A 20,778-nucleotide genomic window follows, 5' to 3' on the forward strand; every position below is an offset into this window, starting at 1 on the left:
TGAAATGAAAAACAGGATGAGACACAAGGACAGTAGGGTCGACAAATTTTGATTGTCACTAGAAAAAGGGAGGGACGGGTAAGGTCGGGCAATTTAGCCTCCTGTGGCGGAGCGCAAAGGTTCCTACTCCTATCGAATACCACAACAGGGTTAAAAATTTCAGCATTTTGTTAACATCTTCTTCTGTATATTTGGAAGACGACTTGGAACTATTTTTTACAAAGTATGAAGAATCTCTACCAAGAACTATATCTTTGCATCTAGGTGTACCATCTTTTTTGGAAAAAAAACAACGACGTGTAATGTTTAAAGTCGGGATTTTAACTGAGTATGGGGAATAGAAGTACACAGTGTTGAAAAATCATAGGTTTTAATGCTATTATATTCAGATAATGGTCTTTAACTGATTGTGTCCAAAAGATCTTTTGAATTTTTCAGGATCCACATTGAATTAATACCACTACGGGAGTAACAAGTATTGTGGTAAGACTCTAGATCCTCTTTGACAGTTGTGAGTATAGAAATTAAAAGATTTGAAAGAGGTTTGGTGGTACATTTTGCAGATCCAGCTATGAAACGTTGTTTGCATGGATTCCTGTGGAATTTAGGAATCCAGTACATAGACGGTATATCACAATCATCGTCCTTGGTAGAGAGACCAAAAGAGGATGGCACAGATTTTTGGTTTTCCACAATCTCTTCTTTGGAGAGAATGGTAGCAGTATAGGTCTTATCACTGCTATTATTTTCTACGTCTAACTCTGATAATGAACACTGGATGTAAAACGTAAGACAATGTTGTTTTGTGCTTTGTCTGCTGGTACAACATATTTGTCATGTATAGTAGACAATGTTTTTGCTACATCGGGGCCTTTCAAAACCTATGTAGCCTTGACACTCATTGACCTATTTAAAACTTTTATTCGTTTCAAAATTAAAGACTCATGGCCTTTAACCACTCTGGCAGATCAATGTCTTCTTGTTCTCGTTTTATGCATTTTTTCTTGCATAGTCCTCGACGACATCCATAAGTATAAAGCGTGGTTCACGGTACTTGGGACCTTTAGAAAGGATGTTACGCAGAGTTTTTGCAAGAACAGTCAGGTGGTCTAGCCTTGAAATCCTCAATCTCGAGGTTCTGCAATAGCCTTTTATAACTGAAAATTTTGGATGCAATGGGTAAAGTACAGGAATATGAAATAATTGGTATGGATTTGTCTTTGAAATATGGGGGGGGGGGAATTATGTTGGTAACGTTTTTGTGATGGCGGATGTTAACCAAATTAATTGCATCTTCGTTGACAAACAAATGATCGTTTTTCTTCATCTTGACTTTTGACACAAACTGGTTTAAAGAGTGTGGAAACCAATATCCAAAATGATGCAACAAGTCTGTATAATAATGAGGTTGGGTTAGAAACAGGAGTGTCAAAGGCTTGTTTTGTAAAGGAAGTGTAGGAAAGTGAGAGGTATAGAATAAAATTTGGTTTTAATGTGATGAAGTCCAAGAGGTTTTTGTATGGAAGGAAGGAGACCATCTATGGAGACATCATGTAACTTAGGTGACGTATAGTGGCGATGGCCATGCCTCCTTTCCCGTTATGGATTTTTGTCAAATAAGTTCATCACATTTATGCTGTGGTTATATTAGCTTGAAAGGTTTCTTATACTTTGATGTTGTCATTGCATTTGCAAGGTAATGCAGTGCCTAGTCTGCGTTTCCAGTACTCCTCTCTTTCCCTACGATAGTTTTTACTTAGAACGGGACTGTTCGTAGGCTGGTATTTTTTTTCTAAAATACGAACTGTCATAGACAGGGTTGAATGATCTTGTTGATTAAAGTGTTGATAAACGGTCGGGAATTTGGTGGTATTAATTCCCGAACAATGACCGCACATTCTCTTATTTAATCGTTCTTGAGTTTTTTCGACATATACTAAATCACATAAGTTGCATTCTAATCCATATATTCAATCTGTTGATTTGCAACTTAAGGCATCGTGACTTCTTGTATGGAAGGTTTTGTTTGTAAGGGAACTGGAGAAGTAAGGGTCGGTTATAAGAATGTTGCATGTTTTACAATTTTAATACCACATTTTGATATGGTACAATGTGGTTCGTCATCGTTGTAGTCAAATATATTATTTAAAGTGATGAACATGGTTTGATAATTTTGAAATAGTCAGAATTTTTGTACTGGAGTAGATGGTCTGCAGACTGAACGTGTGATGGGGTACTTTTAGTTGAATTGGTCGGAGCACTTTCCATACAAGATGCGAGTGTGCTAAGATTCCAATCTGGGGACACCACATTCTTACAAGAGTGTCCGATTGTGCTGTCAGGTTCGGACCTTTTTATACTGGGGGACGTCCGAGCCAGTTTTTCTTTCATTTCTCTTTTTAAAACCATTAATTGTAAAGTTTGCCTTTTTGCTTCATCTTTAGATATATAAAATATTTGAATGATTGATTAATTTTAAGTTCATACTAAGTAAATTTTGGGAAATGATATTATGAGCCCCGTTTATGCTTATGCAAGAGGTTTATCCAAATATGGCTGTTGATTGATTGATTGATTGTTGGGGTTTAACGCCCAAGCAGCAGTATTTCAGCTATGTTCAGGCGATGAACATGAAGTGGATGATAAAATGAACATGAAATAAAAAATGGGATGGGACACAAGGAAAATGGGGGTCGGGAAATTTTGATTGCAACTGGAAATAGGGAGATTTGGGTAGGGTCGGGCAAGTTTGCCTCCTGTGGCGGAGCCAAATGATTCCTACTCCGGAAGAATACCACAGTAGGGTTCTTTAATGTGCGAGGAACGTGACATCTTTCCCAACACGATGCACCACTATGGTTTGCGGTCAGGTTTTCCGTATTATAGTCTGACAACCCCAACATGTAACGCGCCATTTTGTCTATAATTCATACCTTTGTTAATGCTTTCCTTCTTTGCAATATCTTGCATTTTCGGAGGCTCATTATTGTGTTCTGCGTCAGATATAAATTTTGTTGAATGATTTTCTCCATTCCTCTTCATGATGACAATTTACGCATTAAACACAAATATGTCAATTACATGTACCAAGGAAAGAAAGAGAGGAATGAACATAAACAGGTCTTCGTAAAAAGTATCATACTACGAGTTCATAATACACTGGCAAGCTTTGAGCAACATTAAAGCACAAAAACCATCTCGTTATTGCTAGTTTTTGTTTAGTAATACAGATCCATCCCATGAAAAAAATTAGTATTCATATTGAACCACATGGGTATATTTGTGTGTTATCGATCATATAACTGGTGCTGATATAACACATTTCCATATTCTTATGATACCTGCAAAAATACTAAAACTACTTTACTAATTTAGCAAGGACGATCTATGAATATAAAGGAAGCGTGAACTATTATTTTGCATGTTGATTAAAATGTCGGGCAAAACAAAATCCTTTTTCTTTCCATAAAACAACTCTCCCTCCGATTGCACTAGGGGAAAACCTCTATTATTTGAAATAACTCGAGTCCAATCCCCGTAAGAGCGAATAAATTTGTTGAAACTATAATAATTACAATCAATGCTTGTGCAAAGCAGAAAATGTTATTTCTGGAGTGAGAATACTTGCATGAGTAGAAAAATTGATAGGATTACCACACAGTTTGAGTCTAACAAAAACTAAATAAATAAAAGTCGAAAGTTTGTAACAGTAATGCCTAGATATCCTTCAGTTTCCATTAGCAGATGCAACTAATTTTTTGCATAATTGTAAATATTCAATGCATCAGTAGCAACCAACAGAACTGTCATACTTGCGATAACAGCGACACCTACACCACCCATTGACTTAGCAGACTTCCGACTGTCAGGAGCAGATGTTTTCATTCGGTACGCTCTGTTTGTAGCTTTTTTGTCTATTGTCACATTCTGTACAAGTGAATCTAGATAGTAGTTCATTGCTTCTTTCATTTCAGCTCGTGTGACATTAAGTTCGTAGAGGTAATTCCATTGGTTTGTGCCGACCTTAGTACACGGGCATTGACAACCATCCAGATCTGACTTCATCGACAACGTTGATGTCTCAGGTGTTGCTGTAGTTTCTTCTGGTGAAGTTTGTTGTGTCGTCACGTCTAAAGCTGTCGTCTGCGGAGACGTTGTATCTGCGTAAATAAGTAATTAGTAATTTAACAATCAAATTGATCTAATTTAAAAACAAATTATCCACCGAAGTAGTGTAAAACGTATCACAAAGACAATTCTAGAACAACCATTTCAATCAGATAGGTGGCCTATTCATAATAAAACTTTTTTACTGTACGTTTAAAATGGCCGACTTGGCACTTAAATAAATTTAAATTCTTATCTCAATCTGAAATCGATCAGTAGTATACGAAGTACCATTGTGCCAATAAAATTGCTTGTACCCCATAGTGGAGACATGGGTAAGAAAGAGTATTTAGACCTGATATTTTGGGAGGGGGAAGAAAGTGTAACCAAAAATACAGGATTATACCTCCAACTTAATTACATCCGTTCCACGAAGACATAATACATTTGATTGAAAATATAAAATATGCTTGTAATTTGCAAGTGTGTTTTCATTTTAACTATGAATTTATTTTTTCAAGCAAGTTTGTATTGAAGTTAATAATGAGACACTTTTAACAAAGCATGAAGTACTCTTTGAAATAGCATATGGACTTGCATGCACGCGCATTAATTTTTAACAATAGTGTGGTTTGGAAAGTACTCCTTTCTATGTAAGCTCCATAATTTTAGATACGTTTTTTTAATCTGTTTTTTGACATGCTTGTACGGCATACTGAAGTTTGCAATGTTTATATGATTGGTATTTTTGTATCAACAAAGGATTGAGAAAAATAAATAGTTAGTTTTACCAAACTGAGGGAGAAGATCCTTGCAATGTTGCTTTTGATTCGTTACCGATATAAAATAATCATGTGGTTATATTGTATGTTCAAATACGATAAGTCTCTATACGACCAACCTACTATGAGTGAATTGAACGCATTACTGATCGATTGGCTGATAAATTTATACAAAGTGTCCTCATAAATATTATTTTTGAAGAAGGTTGAATACTGGTCCTTAGTAATTCATTTTAAATACTGGTCCTTAGTAACTCATTGTAAATACTGGTCCTTAGTAACTCATTTCAATATTTAAAAATGCATATTAACAAAGCATTGAAATTAAAGTAATCTATCGACCTATTAAAGTTGTCAAATTTAAATTATTGAACGCGACATTGTATTGGGGATGTCAATGTACAGCTAAAAATAGTACACACAAATTCATTTTCATAAAAAAATAAATGCTTAAGGATAAATTCCGTTATCAAATACGAAGTGTAGACAAAACGACATGAAGGGGAAAGAGCGTCAAGAAGATTTTTTCCTAAATAAAAAATTAACGGAAATAGAGTAAAAGTAAAAAAAAAATCAACTGTTCAGACGCACTTATGAATGTCAAAATATTTATGGAAAATTATTATATTAATAGAAAACGAAGTTGTTATGATGGTAATCCATGCGAATTTTACCTGTGACCTTAGGGGGACTGTGATCCGGTTTCAGTCTGATAAAAGTTAACCTTCATGTATAATACTGAATAAGGATCATTACAAGTTTTGTATCTTTAATACAAAAAAAAAAAACCAAAAACAAAAACAAACAAAAACAAAAAACAAAAGAACAAAAAAAAAAACAAAAAAAACAAAAACAAAAACAAAAACAAAAAACAAAAAAAATGTTTGTAGCTTACATATTAAAGTTATGTGAATAAAAAATCCCAGTTAAAGTAAAACTGCAAAAAGCTTACTTATCGTTCATAATATATAAATTTATTATGTTTTTGTAATCTTACAGGTTTCACTCGTATTAATAGTCCTTTTTTCTGGTGATATTTTTACTGCAACAGCCTCTTGTCATGTAAATACAGAAGCAACTGGATTTACTAAATAATATTTCTAAACACTGTTCATTTGTATTCCATAAAATGTAGATGGGTAAAATGTGTGAGTAAATGGTTTATTTTTGTGAGTTAAAGATAACAGCAGTAACTGGTATCAGTGAATAAGAAACTGGTTATCAATCTAGGTAATTGCGATAATATTATATGTAATAAAGAGCAAAAGTGAAATAACGTATGATGGTGTTTACAACATATAGTACATATAAAATTAAAGACTATAGTGTTATAGGGAAGAGATATGATATTATGAGTAACTGATTGAAGTGGTGGATGAATGTCAGCGATATTAATCACGTAGTGCTTAAAGTGACTTCATATTGATTTAAGTTTAGAAGAAGAGCGATTAGTTAATTAAAAGAATCAAACATTGAAATAGGACGAGAATGAAGAAAAGCTGTCTTTTCCGCTACGAAATCACTTACCCTGTATACAATTATATGTCATGTTGAAATACTTTGCATTGTTTGGGCAAGGGTCCAAGCCATACGGTCCATTATTTTTAGGGGTCAGTGAACAGTTTCGCTGCAGCTGACATCCCGTGCTACTGACATCAACATAATTAAAACACGATTGACTTATAGCGTAATTAGAATTACAGTTGGAGTACGCCGATGCCCTTCGCCCGTACATTGCCTCTACTATGTTTATCAACATTCCAGAAGAACATTCAATAGAACGCATTTGGTTTTCACAAATAATGATCTCTGAAAAATAAAATGATTCAAACTTCAATGTCATTAATCACCACGGCTTAATGGAAATAAAATGCTGTTTGACGACCATACATTTAAACCAAAACGAGCTAAAAATACATGCCAGTCTAGAGAAACAAACAGCAGAGTTTCATGCAGTTTCCATGACAGTCTTGTTAAATTGCACTGTTTTCTTTTATTCTTGTTCCAAACAATTTAAATGATAAACATTTTTAAGAATTATGCATATGTATTTGTACACATTTCAGAATTCAGTAGGATCAATACTCGTAACATCTAAAAAATTAGCAAAACATATTAAAATAAGTATATACCATCGATTGCAATTTCTTTGAAACAAGCCATCTAAAATTTAAACAAATATATTTTAAAAAGTTTAAATTTTATCACTAAGTATAATTTATTTTACTATATTCATTTTAAGTATTCCTTTTGATTATCGGCTACAGTTTTTCATCTCGATATTTCTACTGTAATCATTCATTTATTAAATAAAATAAGTGTTTGGTAGCATTGCATGCATATTGGATTCACGCTTTTATATTAAATTTCATTCTAAATAGAACATTATACATTAGCCAGCAATAAATGCATTTTTAAGTAAAATTAAACAATGCAGGATAAGTGTCTATTTGATTCTGGAGTAATTAAATTAAAAGAATATATAATAAAGAAAAGAACATGGAAAAATCGCCGCCACGAAACAAAAAGTAAATGAGCAACACGGACACCAAAAAAAAAAAAAAAAAAAAAAAATGGAAGTTCTCCGTCTCTCTATGAACACTTGCTAAGTTGCCCATTTTATGGAGACGAAATTCTAATGTTCAGTATAAGCACATACGCAATCTATACCCTTAATATTTTTATAATTGTAACGAACACAAATATTTGTATACAAAAATGCTACATTTTTATTAAAAAAAAAAAAAAAAAAGAAAAACACTTATTCTTTTTAACATTATTCATTAGCCAGCTTTCACACCACTGGGACGATACCTCTGCTGGTAGATTTTGTCCAGGAGGGTATCATCAACCAATGGTTTAAACAAGAGGTTTGAAAGAAAAACTGGCTCGGACGTCGCCCAGTATAAAAAGGTCCGAACCTGACAGCAGATCGGACACTCTGTTGTCTTGTAAGTATGTGATGTCCCAAGATGGGAATCTTAGCACACTCACATCTGGTATAGAAAGTGCCCCGACAAATTCAACTAAAAGTACCCAATCACATGTTCAGTCTGTAGACCATCTTTTCCAGTACCAAAGTTCTGACTATTTTAAAATTATCAAATCATGTTCCATCACTTTAAACGATGTATTTGACTACAACGATGACGAACCACATTGTACCATATCAAAATGTGGTATTAAAAATTGCAAAACATGCAACATTCTTACAACCGACCCTTACTTCCCCAGTTCCCTTACAAACAAAACCTTCCATACAAGAAGTTACGATGACTTAAGATGCAAATCAACAAACTTAATATATGGATTAGAATGCAAATTATGTGGTTTAATATATGTCGAGAACGCAAGAACGATTAAATAAGAGAGTGTGCGGTCATCGTTCCGGAATTAATATCACCAAATTCCCGACAGTTTATCAACACTTTAATCAACAAGATCATTCAACCCTCTCCTCTCCATGAAAGTTTGCATTATAGAAAAAAATTACCATCCTACGATCAGTCCCGTTCTAAGTAAAAACTATCGTAGGGAAAAAGAGGAGTATTGGATACGCAGACTAGGTACTGCAATACCTTACTGATGCAATGACAACATCAACATATGTATAGGAAACCTTTCAAGCCAATACAACAATAGCATAAATGTGATGAATTTATTTGACAAAAATGCAAGACGGGAAAGGAGTCATGGCCATCGCCACTATACGTCACCTAAGTTACATGATGTCTCCATAGATGGTCTCTTTCCTTTCATACAAAAACGTCCTGGACTTCATGACATTAGAACTAAAATTTATTCTATACCTCTCACTGTACTACACTCCCTTTACAAAACAAGTCTTGACACTTCTGGTTCTGACCCCACCTCATCATTATACAGACTTGTTGCCATCATTTTGGATATTGGTTTCCACAGACTCTTTAAACTAGTTTGTGTGAAAAGTCAAGATGAAGAAAAACGATCGTTTCTTCCACTACCGTTTGTCAACAAAGGTATAGATGCAATTAATTTGGCTAACATTCTCCATCACGAAAACGTTACCAACAAAATTCCCCCATATCTCAAAGACAAATCCATACCAATTATTTCATATTCCTATACTTCATGGATCGCATCCAAAATTTTCAATTATAAAAGGCTATTGCAGAACCTGGAGATTGAGGACTTCAAGGCTAAACAACCTGACTGTTCTTGCAAAACCTCTCCATTTAAATATGGTCCTTCTGGTCACGTCGTTACGGGAGATTTAACCATTATCGAAAACGAATCTCTGCGTAATATTCTTTCTAAAGGTCCCAAGTACCGTGAACCACGCTCCATCAATTGGAATTATAACTTTAAAGTTCTTATGGATGCTGTCGAGGACTATGCAAGAAAATGGATAAAACGAGAACAAGAAGACATTGATTCTCTGTCAGAGCTGTTAAAGGTCGTGAGGTCTTTAATTTTGAAACGAATGAAAGTTTTAAGTAGGTCAATGAATGCCAAGGCTATATCAGTTTTCAAAGACCCCGATGTAGCAAAAACATTGTCTATTATACATTACAAATATGTTGTCGTACCAGCAGACAAAGCCCCAAAACAACATTGTTTTTGTCTGCAAAACGTTTTATATTATCAGAGGTAGACGTAGAAAATAATAGCAGTGATAAGACCTATACTGCTACCATACTCTCCAAAGACGTGATTGTGGAAAATCATAAATCTGTGCTATCCTCTTTTGGTCTCTCTACCAAGGACGATGATTGTAATTTACCGTATTTGTACTGGATTCCTAAACTTCACAAGAATCCATATAAACAACGTTTCATAGCTGGATCTGCAAAATGTACCACCAAACCTCTTTCAAAACTTTTAACTTCTATACTCACAACTGTCAAAGAGGGTCTGCAGTCCTACCACAACACTTGTTACTCCCGTAGTGGTATTAATTCAATGTGGATCCTGAAAAATTCGAAAGATCTTTTGGAGACAATCAGTTCAAGACTATTATCTAAATATAATAGCATTAAAACCTATGATTTTTCAACACTGTATACAGCTATTCCCCATACTCAGTTAAAATCCCGACTTAAAAACATTATACATCGTTGTTTCTCCAAAAAAGTAGATACAAATATATAGTTCTTGGTAGAGATTCCTCATACTTTGTAAGAAATAATTCCAAATCATCTTCCAAATATACAGAGGAAGACGTTTACAAAATGCTGAAATTTTTAATCCACAACATATTTGTCCAGTGTGGTTGACGTGTTTTTCAACAAACGGTCAGCATTCCAATGGGAACAAATTGTGCTCCTTTACTTGCTGACCTATTCCTTTATTCTTATGAGGATGACTTTATAGCTGATCTGATCAGAAAGAAAATTTGATACATCGCATCAACCCAAAAGAACTTGAGATAAAGGATACTACAGACACTGTGAAGTCAGCCTCATATCTTGACTTACACATAGAAATCGATGGTAAAGGAAAAATAGGAAAAATAGACCAAACTTTACGACAAACGTGATGACTTTTCATTCAGAATTGTTAACTTTCCTTTCATCAGTGGCAATATCCCTTCAGCACCTGCGTATGGAGTGTTCATATCACAACTCATACGTTATGCCAGAGCTTGCCGAAACTACGCAGACCTTTTGTATTGCGCTAGAACTCTAACAAATAGGCTTCTGGAACAGGGTTATGTTGCTACAAGATTGAAGTCATCACCACAGAAGTTTTATGGTCGTCATCATGAAAACTGATTTATTTTTCTTTCCTCGTTTGTCTACCCCGGACTTGACGTTTTATGAGGAACTCGTCGGGTGTTTCTAGAAAAGGTAAAGGACACTTACCCTACCGGTGCACCTGGTCCATGCTCCCAGTTTTTAGTGGAGTCCGAGTTGCTCATTTACTTTTGTTACTTTGTATGTATGATTTTAGTTGCTGTATGTTCTGTGTTGTGTATGTCTGTTTTCCATATCTGGTCTTTGTCCCTGGATTACATTCTTTTGATTACCGCTATAACCTTGGTTCCCTTGATTACTTTGATTACTCTTTCATAAGAAATTTAAAATTAACGGGTATAGATTATCTGCTGCACCAAAGGTGAACAAGAAAAAGTTTTAGTGGCAGAAATATCAAAGGAACCATTGTTTGTTTGTTTGTTTGTTGGGGTTTAACATCCGAGAAGCAATATTTCAGCTATATTCAGACGATGAACATGAAATGGATGATAAAATGAACATGAAATGATGATGGAATGAAAATGGGATGGGACACAAGGACCATGGGGTCGACAAATTTTGATTGCCACTGTAAATAGGGAGAGATGGGTAGGGTCGGGCAATATAGCCTCCTGTGGCGGAGCCCTATGGTTCCTACTCCGGAAGAATACCACTGTAGCGTTCTTTAATGTGCGAGGAACGTGGCATTTTTCCCAACACGGTGCACCACTATGGTTTTCGGTCAGGTTTTCCGTATTATAGCCTCACAACCCCAGTATGTAATACACCAGGGGTACACAACCCAGTTGCCCTGTGGGCAGAGCGCCTTAGCCCCGGCTAGGGTTCTGAGCACTATTTAGTCGCCTTTTACGACAAGTTTAGCGCTGCTGCAGGCCTATTTGTTTGACATCCGGACCTGCACGGGTCGCATCAACATTGAATTACGGGAACAACAAGTGCTGTGGTAAAACTGAAGCCTTTTTTTTTGATAGTTGTAAATATGAAATTTGATAGTTTCGAAAGAAATCGACATTCATGAAATTGTTTTCAACCGGTAAAAATTCATTCTAAAAAAAGCAAACCTCAAAATAAACGTAATACACAGCGGCGAGGGTTATTTCTTACACAAGTGTTTTACAGTAGGTTTATTTCTAAACGGAACAAATCCTTATAATATTACATAACAGTTACAGTCAAGTCTTACCTATACTTCTACATGTAAGTAGAAAATAAGACAGCATAAACAAAGAAATGATCAAAGAAACCATCCTCAGATTAACTGTTTCGAAAGTGCAACCGTTCCCTTTTGTCAAACAGTCCTGAAAATAAAAATAAAATAAAAGTATCATTGCATCACTAAGATACAAACATGATGTTGTTTAAAGGTGTTTTCTAGTCTTTTTACTATATTTGATGCTTCAAACTGATAATGAATTACAGATGCAACATCTCGTATGTCATTCGCTATATTATGATAGATACATTACCTAATAACAAGAAAGTGAACGAAACGTCCATATATATATAAATGAATGATGTAAAAATATAATGTAAAATTATCAATAGACTTATCCTGGAACCTGAAAACCGACTTCTTTTATTTATTTCCTTTTTGCCTCATTTACAGTGAATTTAATGTTATATTTGTCATCAATAAATAAAGATCAAAGCAAACGAGTAAGCGATATGTTTTAAGTTAACTGCAAGTCATATAATTTTCAAAAATATCCCATAACTCTTTATAGACCTTGGCAACATACAATAGAGCTAATTGATTAATCTGATTTATTTTTCGCTTATCCATGAATTGTTTTACTTGACGTGTTGCGTCTTTATATTTTAGGGTAATTTTGTTTTCATCACAATACGCAGGAACACATATTTTAAAATCCTTACCCTTGATATTCAATGTTAGATAGATACTATTTTGTAACTGAAACATAATTTATTTTTTTTAAAATCGTTAACGTATGCATGTTATTCATTGCCTGGTGTATTACTAGGCATTGTTCGAATCAAAACTGTTTTCGAATGCAAATAACCATCCATTATCCGGATTTAAAGTGGATGTAAATGTAGTGAAGAGTAAATATCTACTTATCAAATCGGACCATTCAGACCTAGTAATGATTGACAATTGAGTTGTTACAATAGCATTGACAATTCTTTTGTAATGTAATCAAAATACGACTATTTGTGTCATAACACATGCGTTTATCATAGCCGGCTGCGACCGAGAAGTGGATATATTAAATGTAAGTATTTGTAAGAATCAGGCAAAATAGGAAAAATCAAAAAAGACCATTATTTGATTTTTGCTAAGCTTTTTTTCAATAGAATCTTTCAATCTTTAGAGGTTTTCAACAGAGTTATCTGCCCTTGAAATGTGCATTTTCAGTGCAATTAAATGAAATTATAACTCAATGGATATGGAAAATTTTGTCTCTTTTCCTTTATTCAGACGGTTCAAGTAGTCAAATTACTTTATCAAAATGATGCTTTGTTCAAACCATGTTTAACCTACTGCCTGATTCTTACAAGGATTGACACTTAATTCGTCACCTTGTGTTCTATCTGTCTTTAATAGATATTGTCACACGCTTTTTCGTAGCGACCCATTACAAGAGATCGAAAGATGTTCCAGAGATTCATGTTCGTTTATCAATTGTGTTTATAATTTATTCCGATAGTTTTGATGTAATACTCATAAAATTACTCGTCAAATAGATTGATTTTGGCAGGGAATCTACAAAGGTGTGCCTTATCCTTATACACGATTAAGCTCCTGTTTATATCAAGTTTTTGAACTTTTTTTTTCAATTTACCTAACGGTTTCATAAGAATTGTCTCTTTAACAACTTAGTCTCCGTTTTTATTTTGACATGGTGACCTTAGTCTTCATATTATATACACAAGAATGTCACAATGTAAAGTCATTTTCTTTGGCATATTATTCAATGAAATCATTTTGTTTGGCAATTGTACGCATAGACACAAAAACAATATTTCTAAAACAAAACCTAAAGTGATCAGGAATGTAATTGTGTGCCTGATTAAAACTGCAATTACAAAGTTTTCTTTATAAAAATATAAATTATAAATGAAGTAGATGGTTCTAGCCTTGAATAAAATATTGGATCTGAAAGTCGTTCATCCGAGGATCTTGAGCGAGAAAAATGTTTCACAATTCAATGTGCATGTATTCCAGGGAAAATCTATATTCTCAAAAAAACATCAGCGACGTGGCGTATTATTTTCTGTTTTCTTTTTCCAGCGACATACAATGTACAAACATTGAACAAAACATAGATTCCTATGTGGTCTGGTGACAAACCTACAAAAAGCCGCATATTTACGGAGTTTGATTTCACTTCATAACATACAGCTTAAAATGCGCTTGTAGTTTGTCATATGATCATTCTTTTATTCAAGCTTGGTGGTCAACTAGTGGTGGGAATTTTCTATAAATTCCGGAATCGAATAATGTATGAAATAGTCATATGTTGTTCATAACGACTAATTTTTATGAAATGTTGTCTTGGTTACTGGGCTTATTTCACGGAGACTCATTCTATCTATTAATTACAGGCTGGTCATTTCTTAAGTTATTTTTTGCAGTCTTGCGCTGTCGATTGAGAGAAAATAAGGCAACACATTTTGCAAGCCCGAGGTAAAACAACAATGATATTGGGTAGCTGTGAATTTTGTACATTCTACATTGTTTTTTTGTTTTGTTTTTTTGTTTGTTTTTTTTTTATTCAGAGTTCCATTCTCAGTTGGTATGAAATCAATTAATTTATCTTTGAATGCAAATTTTCGAAATCTAAATAGAATCACGCTTTTTTCTTCAATACCACCTCATTGCATTTGTATTTAATTAATCCTTTTTAATCTGAAAAAAAAACTATATATCTTGTACATTGTACATTCCCAAGTACTTTGTGATATTGAACATTTTGTCAAATGTTGACGGAGTTTAAGTGACAATGAACCATGTATCAATGCATATAAAGATATTTAGAATTTAGGTTATTTTCTCTTTTAATATAAAACAGGGGCTAGAAAGAGGAGTCAAGAGAACTAAGATTATGCTTGCCTGTTTTTCCATGTCTGGTCCTTATCCCTGGGTTACATCTTCTGATTTTTTTTTTGCGAGAATCGTGGTTCCCTTGATTACTCTTTTGATTACTATTACATTTGGCAAAGTATGAAATAAGCTATGCATGTGATATTGTTAACCATACATAGAACGGTTTCAAATAGTACTGAAATATGCATATGAATATAAAAAAGACTGGTGAAACCAAGTAAGATGAACAATTTTGTCATATTAAAAAAATGGTCCTGTTATATATTTGTAAATATACTATTGGGAATGAATGTATTAGTCCGACTTCACTTATTACAATATATATGTAAAACAAAAATTTGTTCTGACGTGTAGTTTTTTCTTGTCTGTTCATTTTAAAACAAATTTCCAAATACTCTGAACGTCACAGAAAAGAATTCGTTCGATTTTCTGTTATATGTGTGATGCTCAAAAACGCATTTTTCTATTACCTAATTATTCCAGATGGTTCAACGTCATGGAATGCCATTGTACATCTTGTTTAAAAGAACAACTACTACTTGATTATATATTGAAAACTTACCTTGAAAATAAAAGTAATTTATCAATCTAAATATATCTCTGTCCGTTTACATTCCACGCTTTATCCTTAACTTGTAGATTCCATTATACCACAATGAATTACGCAATTGTTTTGAAAGGTTGTCTTGCGTCGTTTGTAAAAATTAATTAATTAATTTCGTTGTTCTGAAAAAATAATTTGTTTACAACTCACGAATTAAAAATTTATAATGAAGTCATGACAAATGGAGTGTATCACTCATCGATTGATTCTAACGCCCATTCATTACATATTTCTAACAATATACTTACAATTATAATTGGCTGAAACTATATGTATATGAAAATATTCTACGAAACTGTATTGGTGTACATGTTAAAAAACAGCAGTTACAAACAACGGTGTTTGAATTTATAATTTAATTTCAAGTGTTAACAATGTATAAACCATTCGCGACTTCTATAAAATATCTGAGAAGAAATAATCAAACAATTAAACGGTTTAAGAATGAGAACAAAAATGGTAAAGAGTATTAAGTATAAGGTCATAACCAATTAAAAAACTCTTCAGTATTAACGTAATAATTTTTGCGGTAACTTATTTTTGTTGATTCTTTTTTAGTGTCATGTATATGTTAGTATTCATATTGGTTTAAACGCTATGTTTATATGATGTTTTAAAACATGCCGAATCAAAATGAAGGTCCACATGTCTACGTCTCTGTTAAACATGAAATCTTAACTGGAGAAAAGAAGCATAGATAGAAGACGTAGACAGTTGTTAATAATAGAGTCAGTCGACAGAAGGAGGACATCATCATAATAATGCACAGTTGAAAAATTAAGTTGCAGTCTTTTTAAGAATCAAGCTAATTCTGTAATATGTGATATACCTAAAAAAGCTACACATTTTTACTTTTGTTATCAACTTGTTTAGTGGATCTTTATGATAGAATGTCACGAATGTATTATCATTCATTCCAATCTGTCTGCTTTTAGGAAATAATCCATATTGAAAATAGTTTCTATAGTATTTTAATTTCATTTAATTGTGAATTCTACAGTACATTACATGTATAATTAAAACATTTTAAACAAGATATGAAAAATTACAATATGTAGGTTTTCCAACCATGAATCACATTTTGCTTTATTCCTATCGTTAGTGCTATTTCATGTAAACACATGCAAAATGACAAGCACCGAGACAGTGTCGCAGCTAACACTTTATGATAAAATAACTTTTTCATGGTTCTTCATGTATATACTAGCTAAACTTGTTTGTCTTAACTGTGCCGTCCAAGTCCGTAGTTAATATATAGAAGAATGATGTAGTAATTTACGAATGCCTCCCGTTGCAAACTCACTCTAGATCCTGGCGATATAATTATTTCTTATGAATTAATGTACCGTTTTTGTTTGTTCTTTTCTTGTTTAAGTACTTTGGGATGATAATACACCACTTTGTTGTGCATAAGAGGCCAGCATTAATAGTTTAAGTCTGAAATTTGGCCGTTTTTTTTTTGTTTGTTTAAAGTAAGAGTATTGAAATCCAATTGATAACAATACTCCCGTCTTTGTGAGTATCATGATATATCACAACATACTAATTTATTATAATATATACTTATTATGATTACTGTAAACGTATTATTTTTTGCTTTTTGTCTCGTGCTGGACAGATATGTACGAAAACTGGTACCTGCAAAATAGATTTTAACACTATAAAACGATAATCATATTTTGAAACCGCAAAAGATGATACCCGCGAATAGGTTCACCTGACAGAATTCTCGAAAACCATAACCGCGAAAATTTATACGTTTACGGTCACATCAGTAACTAACGCAAAGCACATGCATGACCTATATAAATTTTCTTGACATTGTTGCGTACCCACTCAAAATCAAAGAATTATACATTTTGACAATTCTATTAAATACACCTGATTCCATGTCACACAAATGTACAGTTAAGTCTATGAATATTGTGCATTGAAACTTTTAACGGTCTCTTTAATGTTTTCATTTTAAAGTATGTCAAAAGCTGATTTGTAATTACTACAGGAAATATACACCTAAAGAGTTAATGCTTTGAAAATATTAAACAAGAAAGGGAAATCACAGCCATATCAAATGTCAACTGCATTTACAATTGCAAGTCTAATTTTAAAAAAAAACGACAAAGAAAGTACGTTCGTGAAAACGGCAAACATGTATCTAAATTATTCAGTTTTGATTGAAACAGTCTCTGTATTCTATATATAAGAAACATAAATTTGCCTTTAGTTGGTAAACTTTGAATCAAAATAGGATACCAACATTCAGGAAATTGCATTAAATGATTAAGAAAATATTTGCGTGGAAACATCAAACATGCACCTTAATTATTCGGCTTTGATAGAAATGTTCTATGTATATATTACATTGATATTGATTCAAGCATGTGAATATAAGAAACATAAAAGCGACTTCAGATGGTAAACTTCGGATTTGGATTCCAACTTGTGAGAATTACAAAAAAAAATGTAAACCAGACTTCCCCTTAAACCGCCATCTTAGATCCGCCGGACACACCCAGGAGTACCTCCACAACATTGTTGGTACGTTCATAGAAAATGATAAAACTGGTCAAAATGTAAAAGAGTGTCTCGGGAAAGCCTTAGGCTGGTACAGCACTACATGCTATACACCAATACGCCGTACTACTATATTTTGACTTTTTTTAATTGTTTTCCACAGTTATTTTTGATAAAAAGACCTCCTTTTTTCATTCAGGCTCCTTATCATTTGCTTATGTGTGCCTTTTTTACCCGTGCAGCTCTGGATGTTACAAGAATAGGCCTGCAGCAGCGCTAAGCTTGTCGTAAAAGGCGACTAAATAGTGCTCAGAACCCTAGCCGGGGGCTAGGGCGCTCTGCCCACAGAGCAACTGGGATGTGTGCCCTAGGTGGTGGAATAGGGTACCCCTGGCGTGTTATATGCTGGGGTTGTCAGGCTATAATACGGAAAACCTGACCGAAAACCATAGTGGTGCACCGTGTTGGGAAAAATGCCACGTTTCTTGCACGTTAAAGAACTCTACTGTGGTATTCTCCCGGAGTAGGAACCATAGGGCTCCGCCACAGGAGGCTAAATTGTCCGACCCTACCCATTCCTCCCTTTTATCTTGTGGCAATCAAAATTTGTCGACCCCATTGTCCTTGTGTTCCATCTCTTTTTCATTTCATCATCATTTCATGTTCATCGTCTGAATATAGCTGAAATATTGACGTTAAACCCCAACAAACAAAAAACAAAGATACAAGTACAATCACAAACGTGATGCAGCTTCTGAATCTGTTTTGATCTTGAACTTTGTGAGTTTTATGCTCATAAGGTTTTGCAAACTTTATGCTCATAAGGTTTTATGAGAGGTTTTATGCTGAAGAAGGATATCAGTTATCCGAAATATTTAATGTAAGTTTTATCATCTTCTAGTGATGCTAAACATATTTAGACGTTTATTTATATATATTTATTTTAACAGTTCTAACATCTTTGGGAGTTTTTCAGAGCCTTCTATAAGTTTACGTTATCTTCCCTCTAATAATTTGATCCGATGGAGCAGTGTAGCGAATAGAATCGTCACATTCTGAGACGTTGTATAATATTGATTTGTTGTGACATGCATCATTAATTTGATCCTCTATCCTACATAATAACATCTGGATGAACTGTCCCGTACTATCATACATTGTGTACTAAGTTACAACCCTAGATTAATCCTTCGAGGAGGAATGACCCGGCCAGCGAAAGCTATATTTTTATATAGCCTAGCTGGATGAGTTGTCCAGGGCGCTGGATTTAGTGGAGGCGGTGTTGCCATAGATGTCACAGCTGTACGAGTTCGAGTCCCGCGGAGGGAACGAGAAAAATTTGCTTCGCAAAAATTGACAGTTCTACCATCGTTGGAATATAATAAAATATATATATGGAAGAGAAATATTTAAAACAAACTGTCTGATATCAGGATAGAACATAATATTAAAATCAACTCTCAGTTTTAGCCTGTCATTTCTAAGGCCAACAAGTCAAACGAACATTTAGTATGCGCAGTGTAACATTTAGTACTCACTTAAGAGTTGGCATTAAGTAAAAAAAACATGGAAGCTATTTCTTTTAATCAATACGCATTCCGATGCCCTACGTACGTACGTGACCATCCAGACTTACATCAAAATGTATTCACCATGTAGCCATGTTTTTAAAAATTGAAAAGGTTGAACAAATTACTGCAACTTGAGTTCTATATTTCAGCCTTTTATTTGTAATCATACATCATTCTGTTTGTTTAATTGTGTATTGTATTTAACTCAATATAGTGCTTAACAATCGATATTTCCAATGCTTTATGTTCGTAATTAAAAAAAATCGAAGTATAAATTAGGAACAAAAAGATTGGTACGAATTTATTTAAAGCTGCATTAGCTGCAAAATTTGTACAGTTTTGATTCTACTGATTTTTGCTGATTCAATGAAATAAGTTTGTAATAATGCAATGGAAGCAATAAATGTCAGTAATACCTTCAGAATATTGTGGAAACAACGTTTTGTTGTTTTTTTTTATCAGATAAGATCGATAGCTCTAATTCCATTATTTTTCGCCACAATTTTCGAAGATTGCCGACAGACCATTCACCTAGGTCAAAAATATTTTAAAATGGTTAAAAATAATAACTGATATAAAACGTAAGCACGTTTCTTGTTTTCGTTTTATCTATTTCTTGATTAGTTTTCAAATAAATAATGACCATGTTTGAGGCACATTATATCACAATGCGTAAATTTCAAAAAGGATCATTGCGTTATATTCGAACTTTTTTCTTTTACGGCTTCAGTCCATTGGTTTTTATTGCCAAAGAAGAACAACTTGCGGTTTGCAATAATATTTGTTATTAAAGAAGCGACTCTTACAGCACGTGCGGATTAAGGTCACCAGAAGTCACATGCATACGAATTTATCTAGGTCGATTTTATTTTGTCTTGAAAGACAAGAAATATATAGTCACCTTTTTGTGTATTTAATGAAATTATACAGGAAAAGTACAATTTAGTGAAAATGATTAAAAGATATGGAATATTTCAACATAAACAAAAATTTACGAAAATGACAGATGTTTCTGGTAACGCAGAGGGCGCTTAACCTACCGTTGCACCTGGTCCATACTCCAATGTTTAGTGGAGTCTGCGTTGCTCATTTACTTTTCTGAAACGTTGAATGCAAACTTGAAATTATTGGTGGGAATATTTCGAGATGGAATGCATCATTGTTAAGACTGTTCTTAAAAAATCAAATTGAAGCATAAACAATATCACATACATTTTATATATAATACTTTTATCAATTTATCAACAGAAAAATTGAAAATCTGAATTAGAAATAATTGTACTATATTGGATTCCTAATGATAAGTAATTATATTTTTTTTCTGTTCCTTTCAAACGGATGATCTTTAGTAGGTGTGATTTGTTTCAAAGCTGTATATATTCAAAACATCTGTAAT

At 33.6% G+C, this 20,778-nt stretch overlaps 1 protein-coding gene across 1 annotated transcript; it reads right to left on the reverse strand.

Moving 5' to 3' along the window:
* Positions 1-3,172: 3,172 nt before the first annotated feature.
* Positions 3,173-15,440, reverse strand: LOC148598907 (uncharacterized). Its single transcript, XM_088561962.1, has 4 exons — positions 15,256-15,440; positions 11,808-11,922; positions 6,417-6,698; positions 3,173-4,160 (listed from the first exon to the last, which is right to left on the reverse strand). The coding sequence occupies exons 2-4, from the start codon at positions 11,869-11,871 to the stop codon at positions 3,751-3,753; spliced, it is 756 nt and encodes a 251-aa protein (XP_088418088.1). The 5' UTR covers positions 11,872-11,922; positions 15,256-15,440; the 3' UTR covers positions 3,173-3,750.
* Between the last annotated feature and the right edge of the window lie 5,338 nt (positions 15,441-20,778).

This window comes from Perna viridis, chromosome 14 (genome assembly GCF_037379345.1).
Source record: "Perna viridis isolate PV_CMFRI_1.1 ecotype Kerala chromosome 14, ASM3737934v1, whole genome shotgun sequence".
Classification (NCBI taxonomy): domain Eukaryota; kingdom Metazoa; phylum Mollusca; class Bivalvia; order Mytilida; family Mytilidae; genus Perna; species Perna viridis.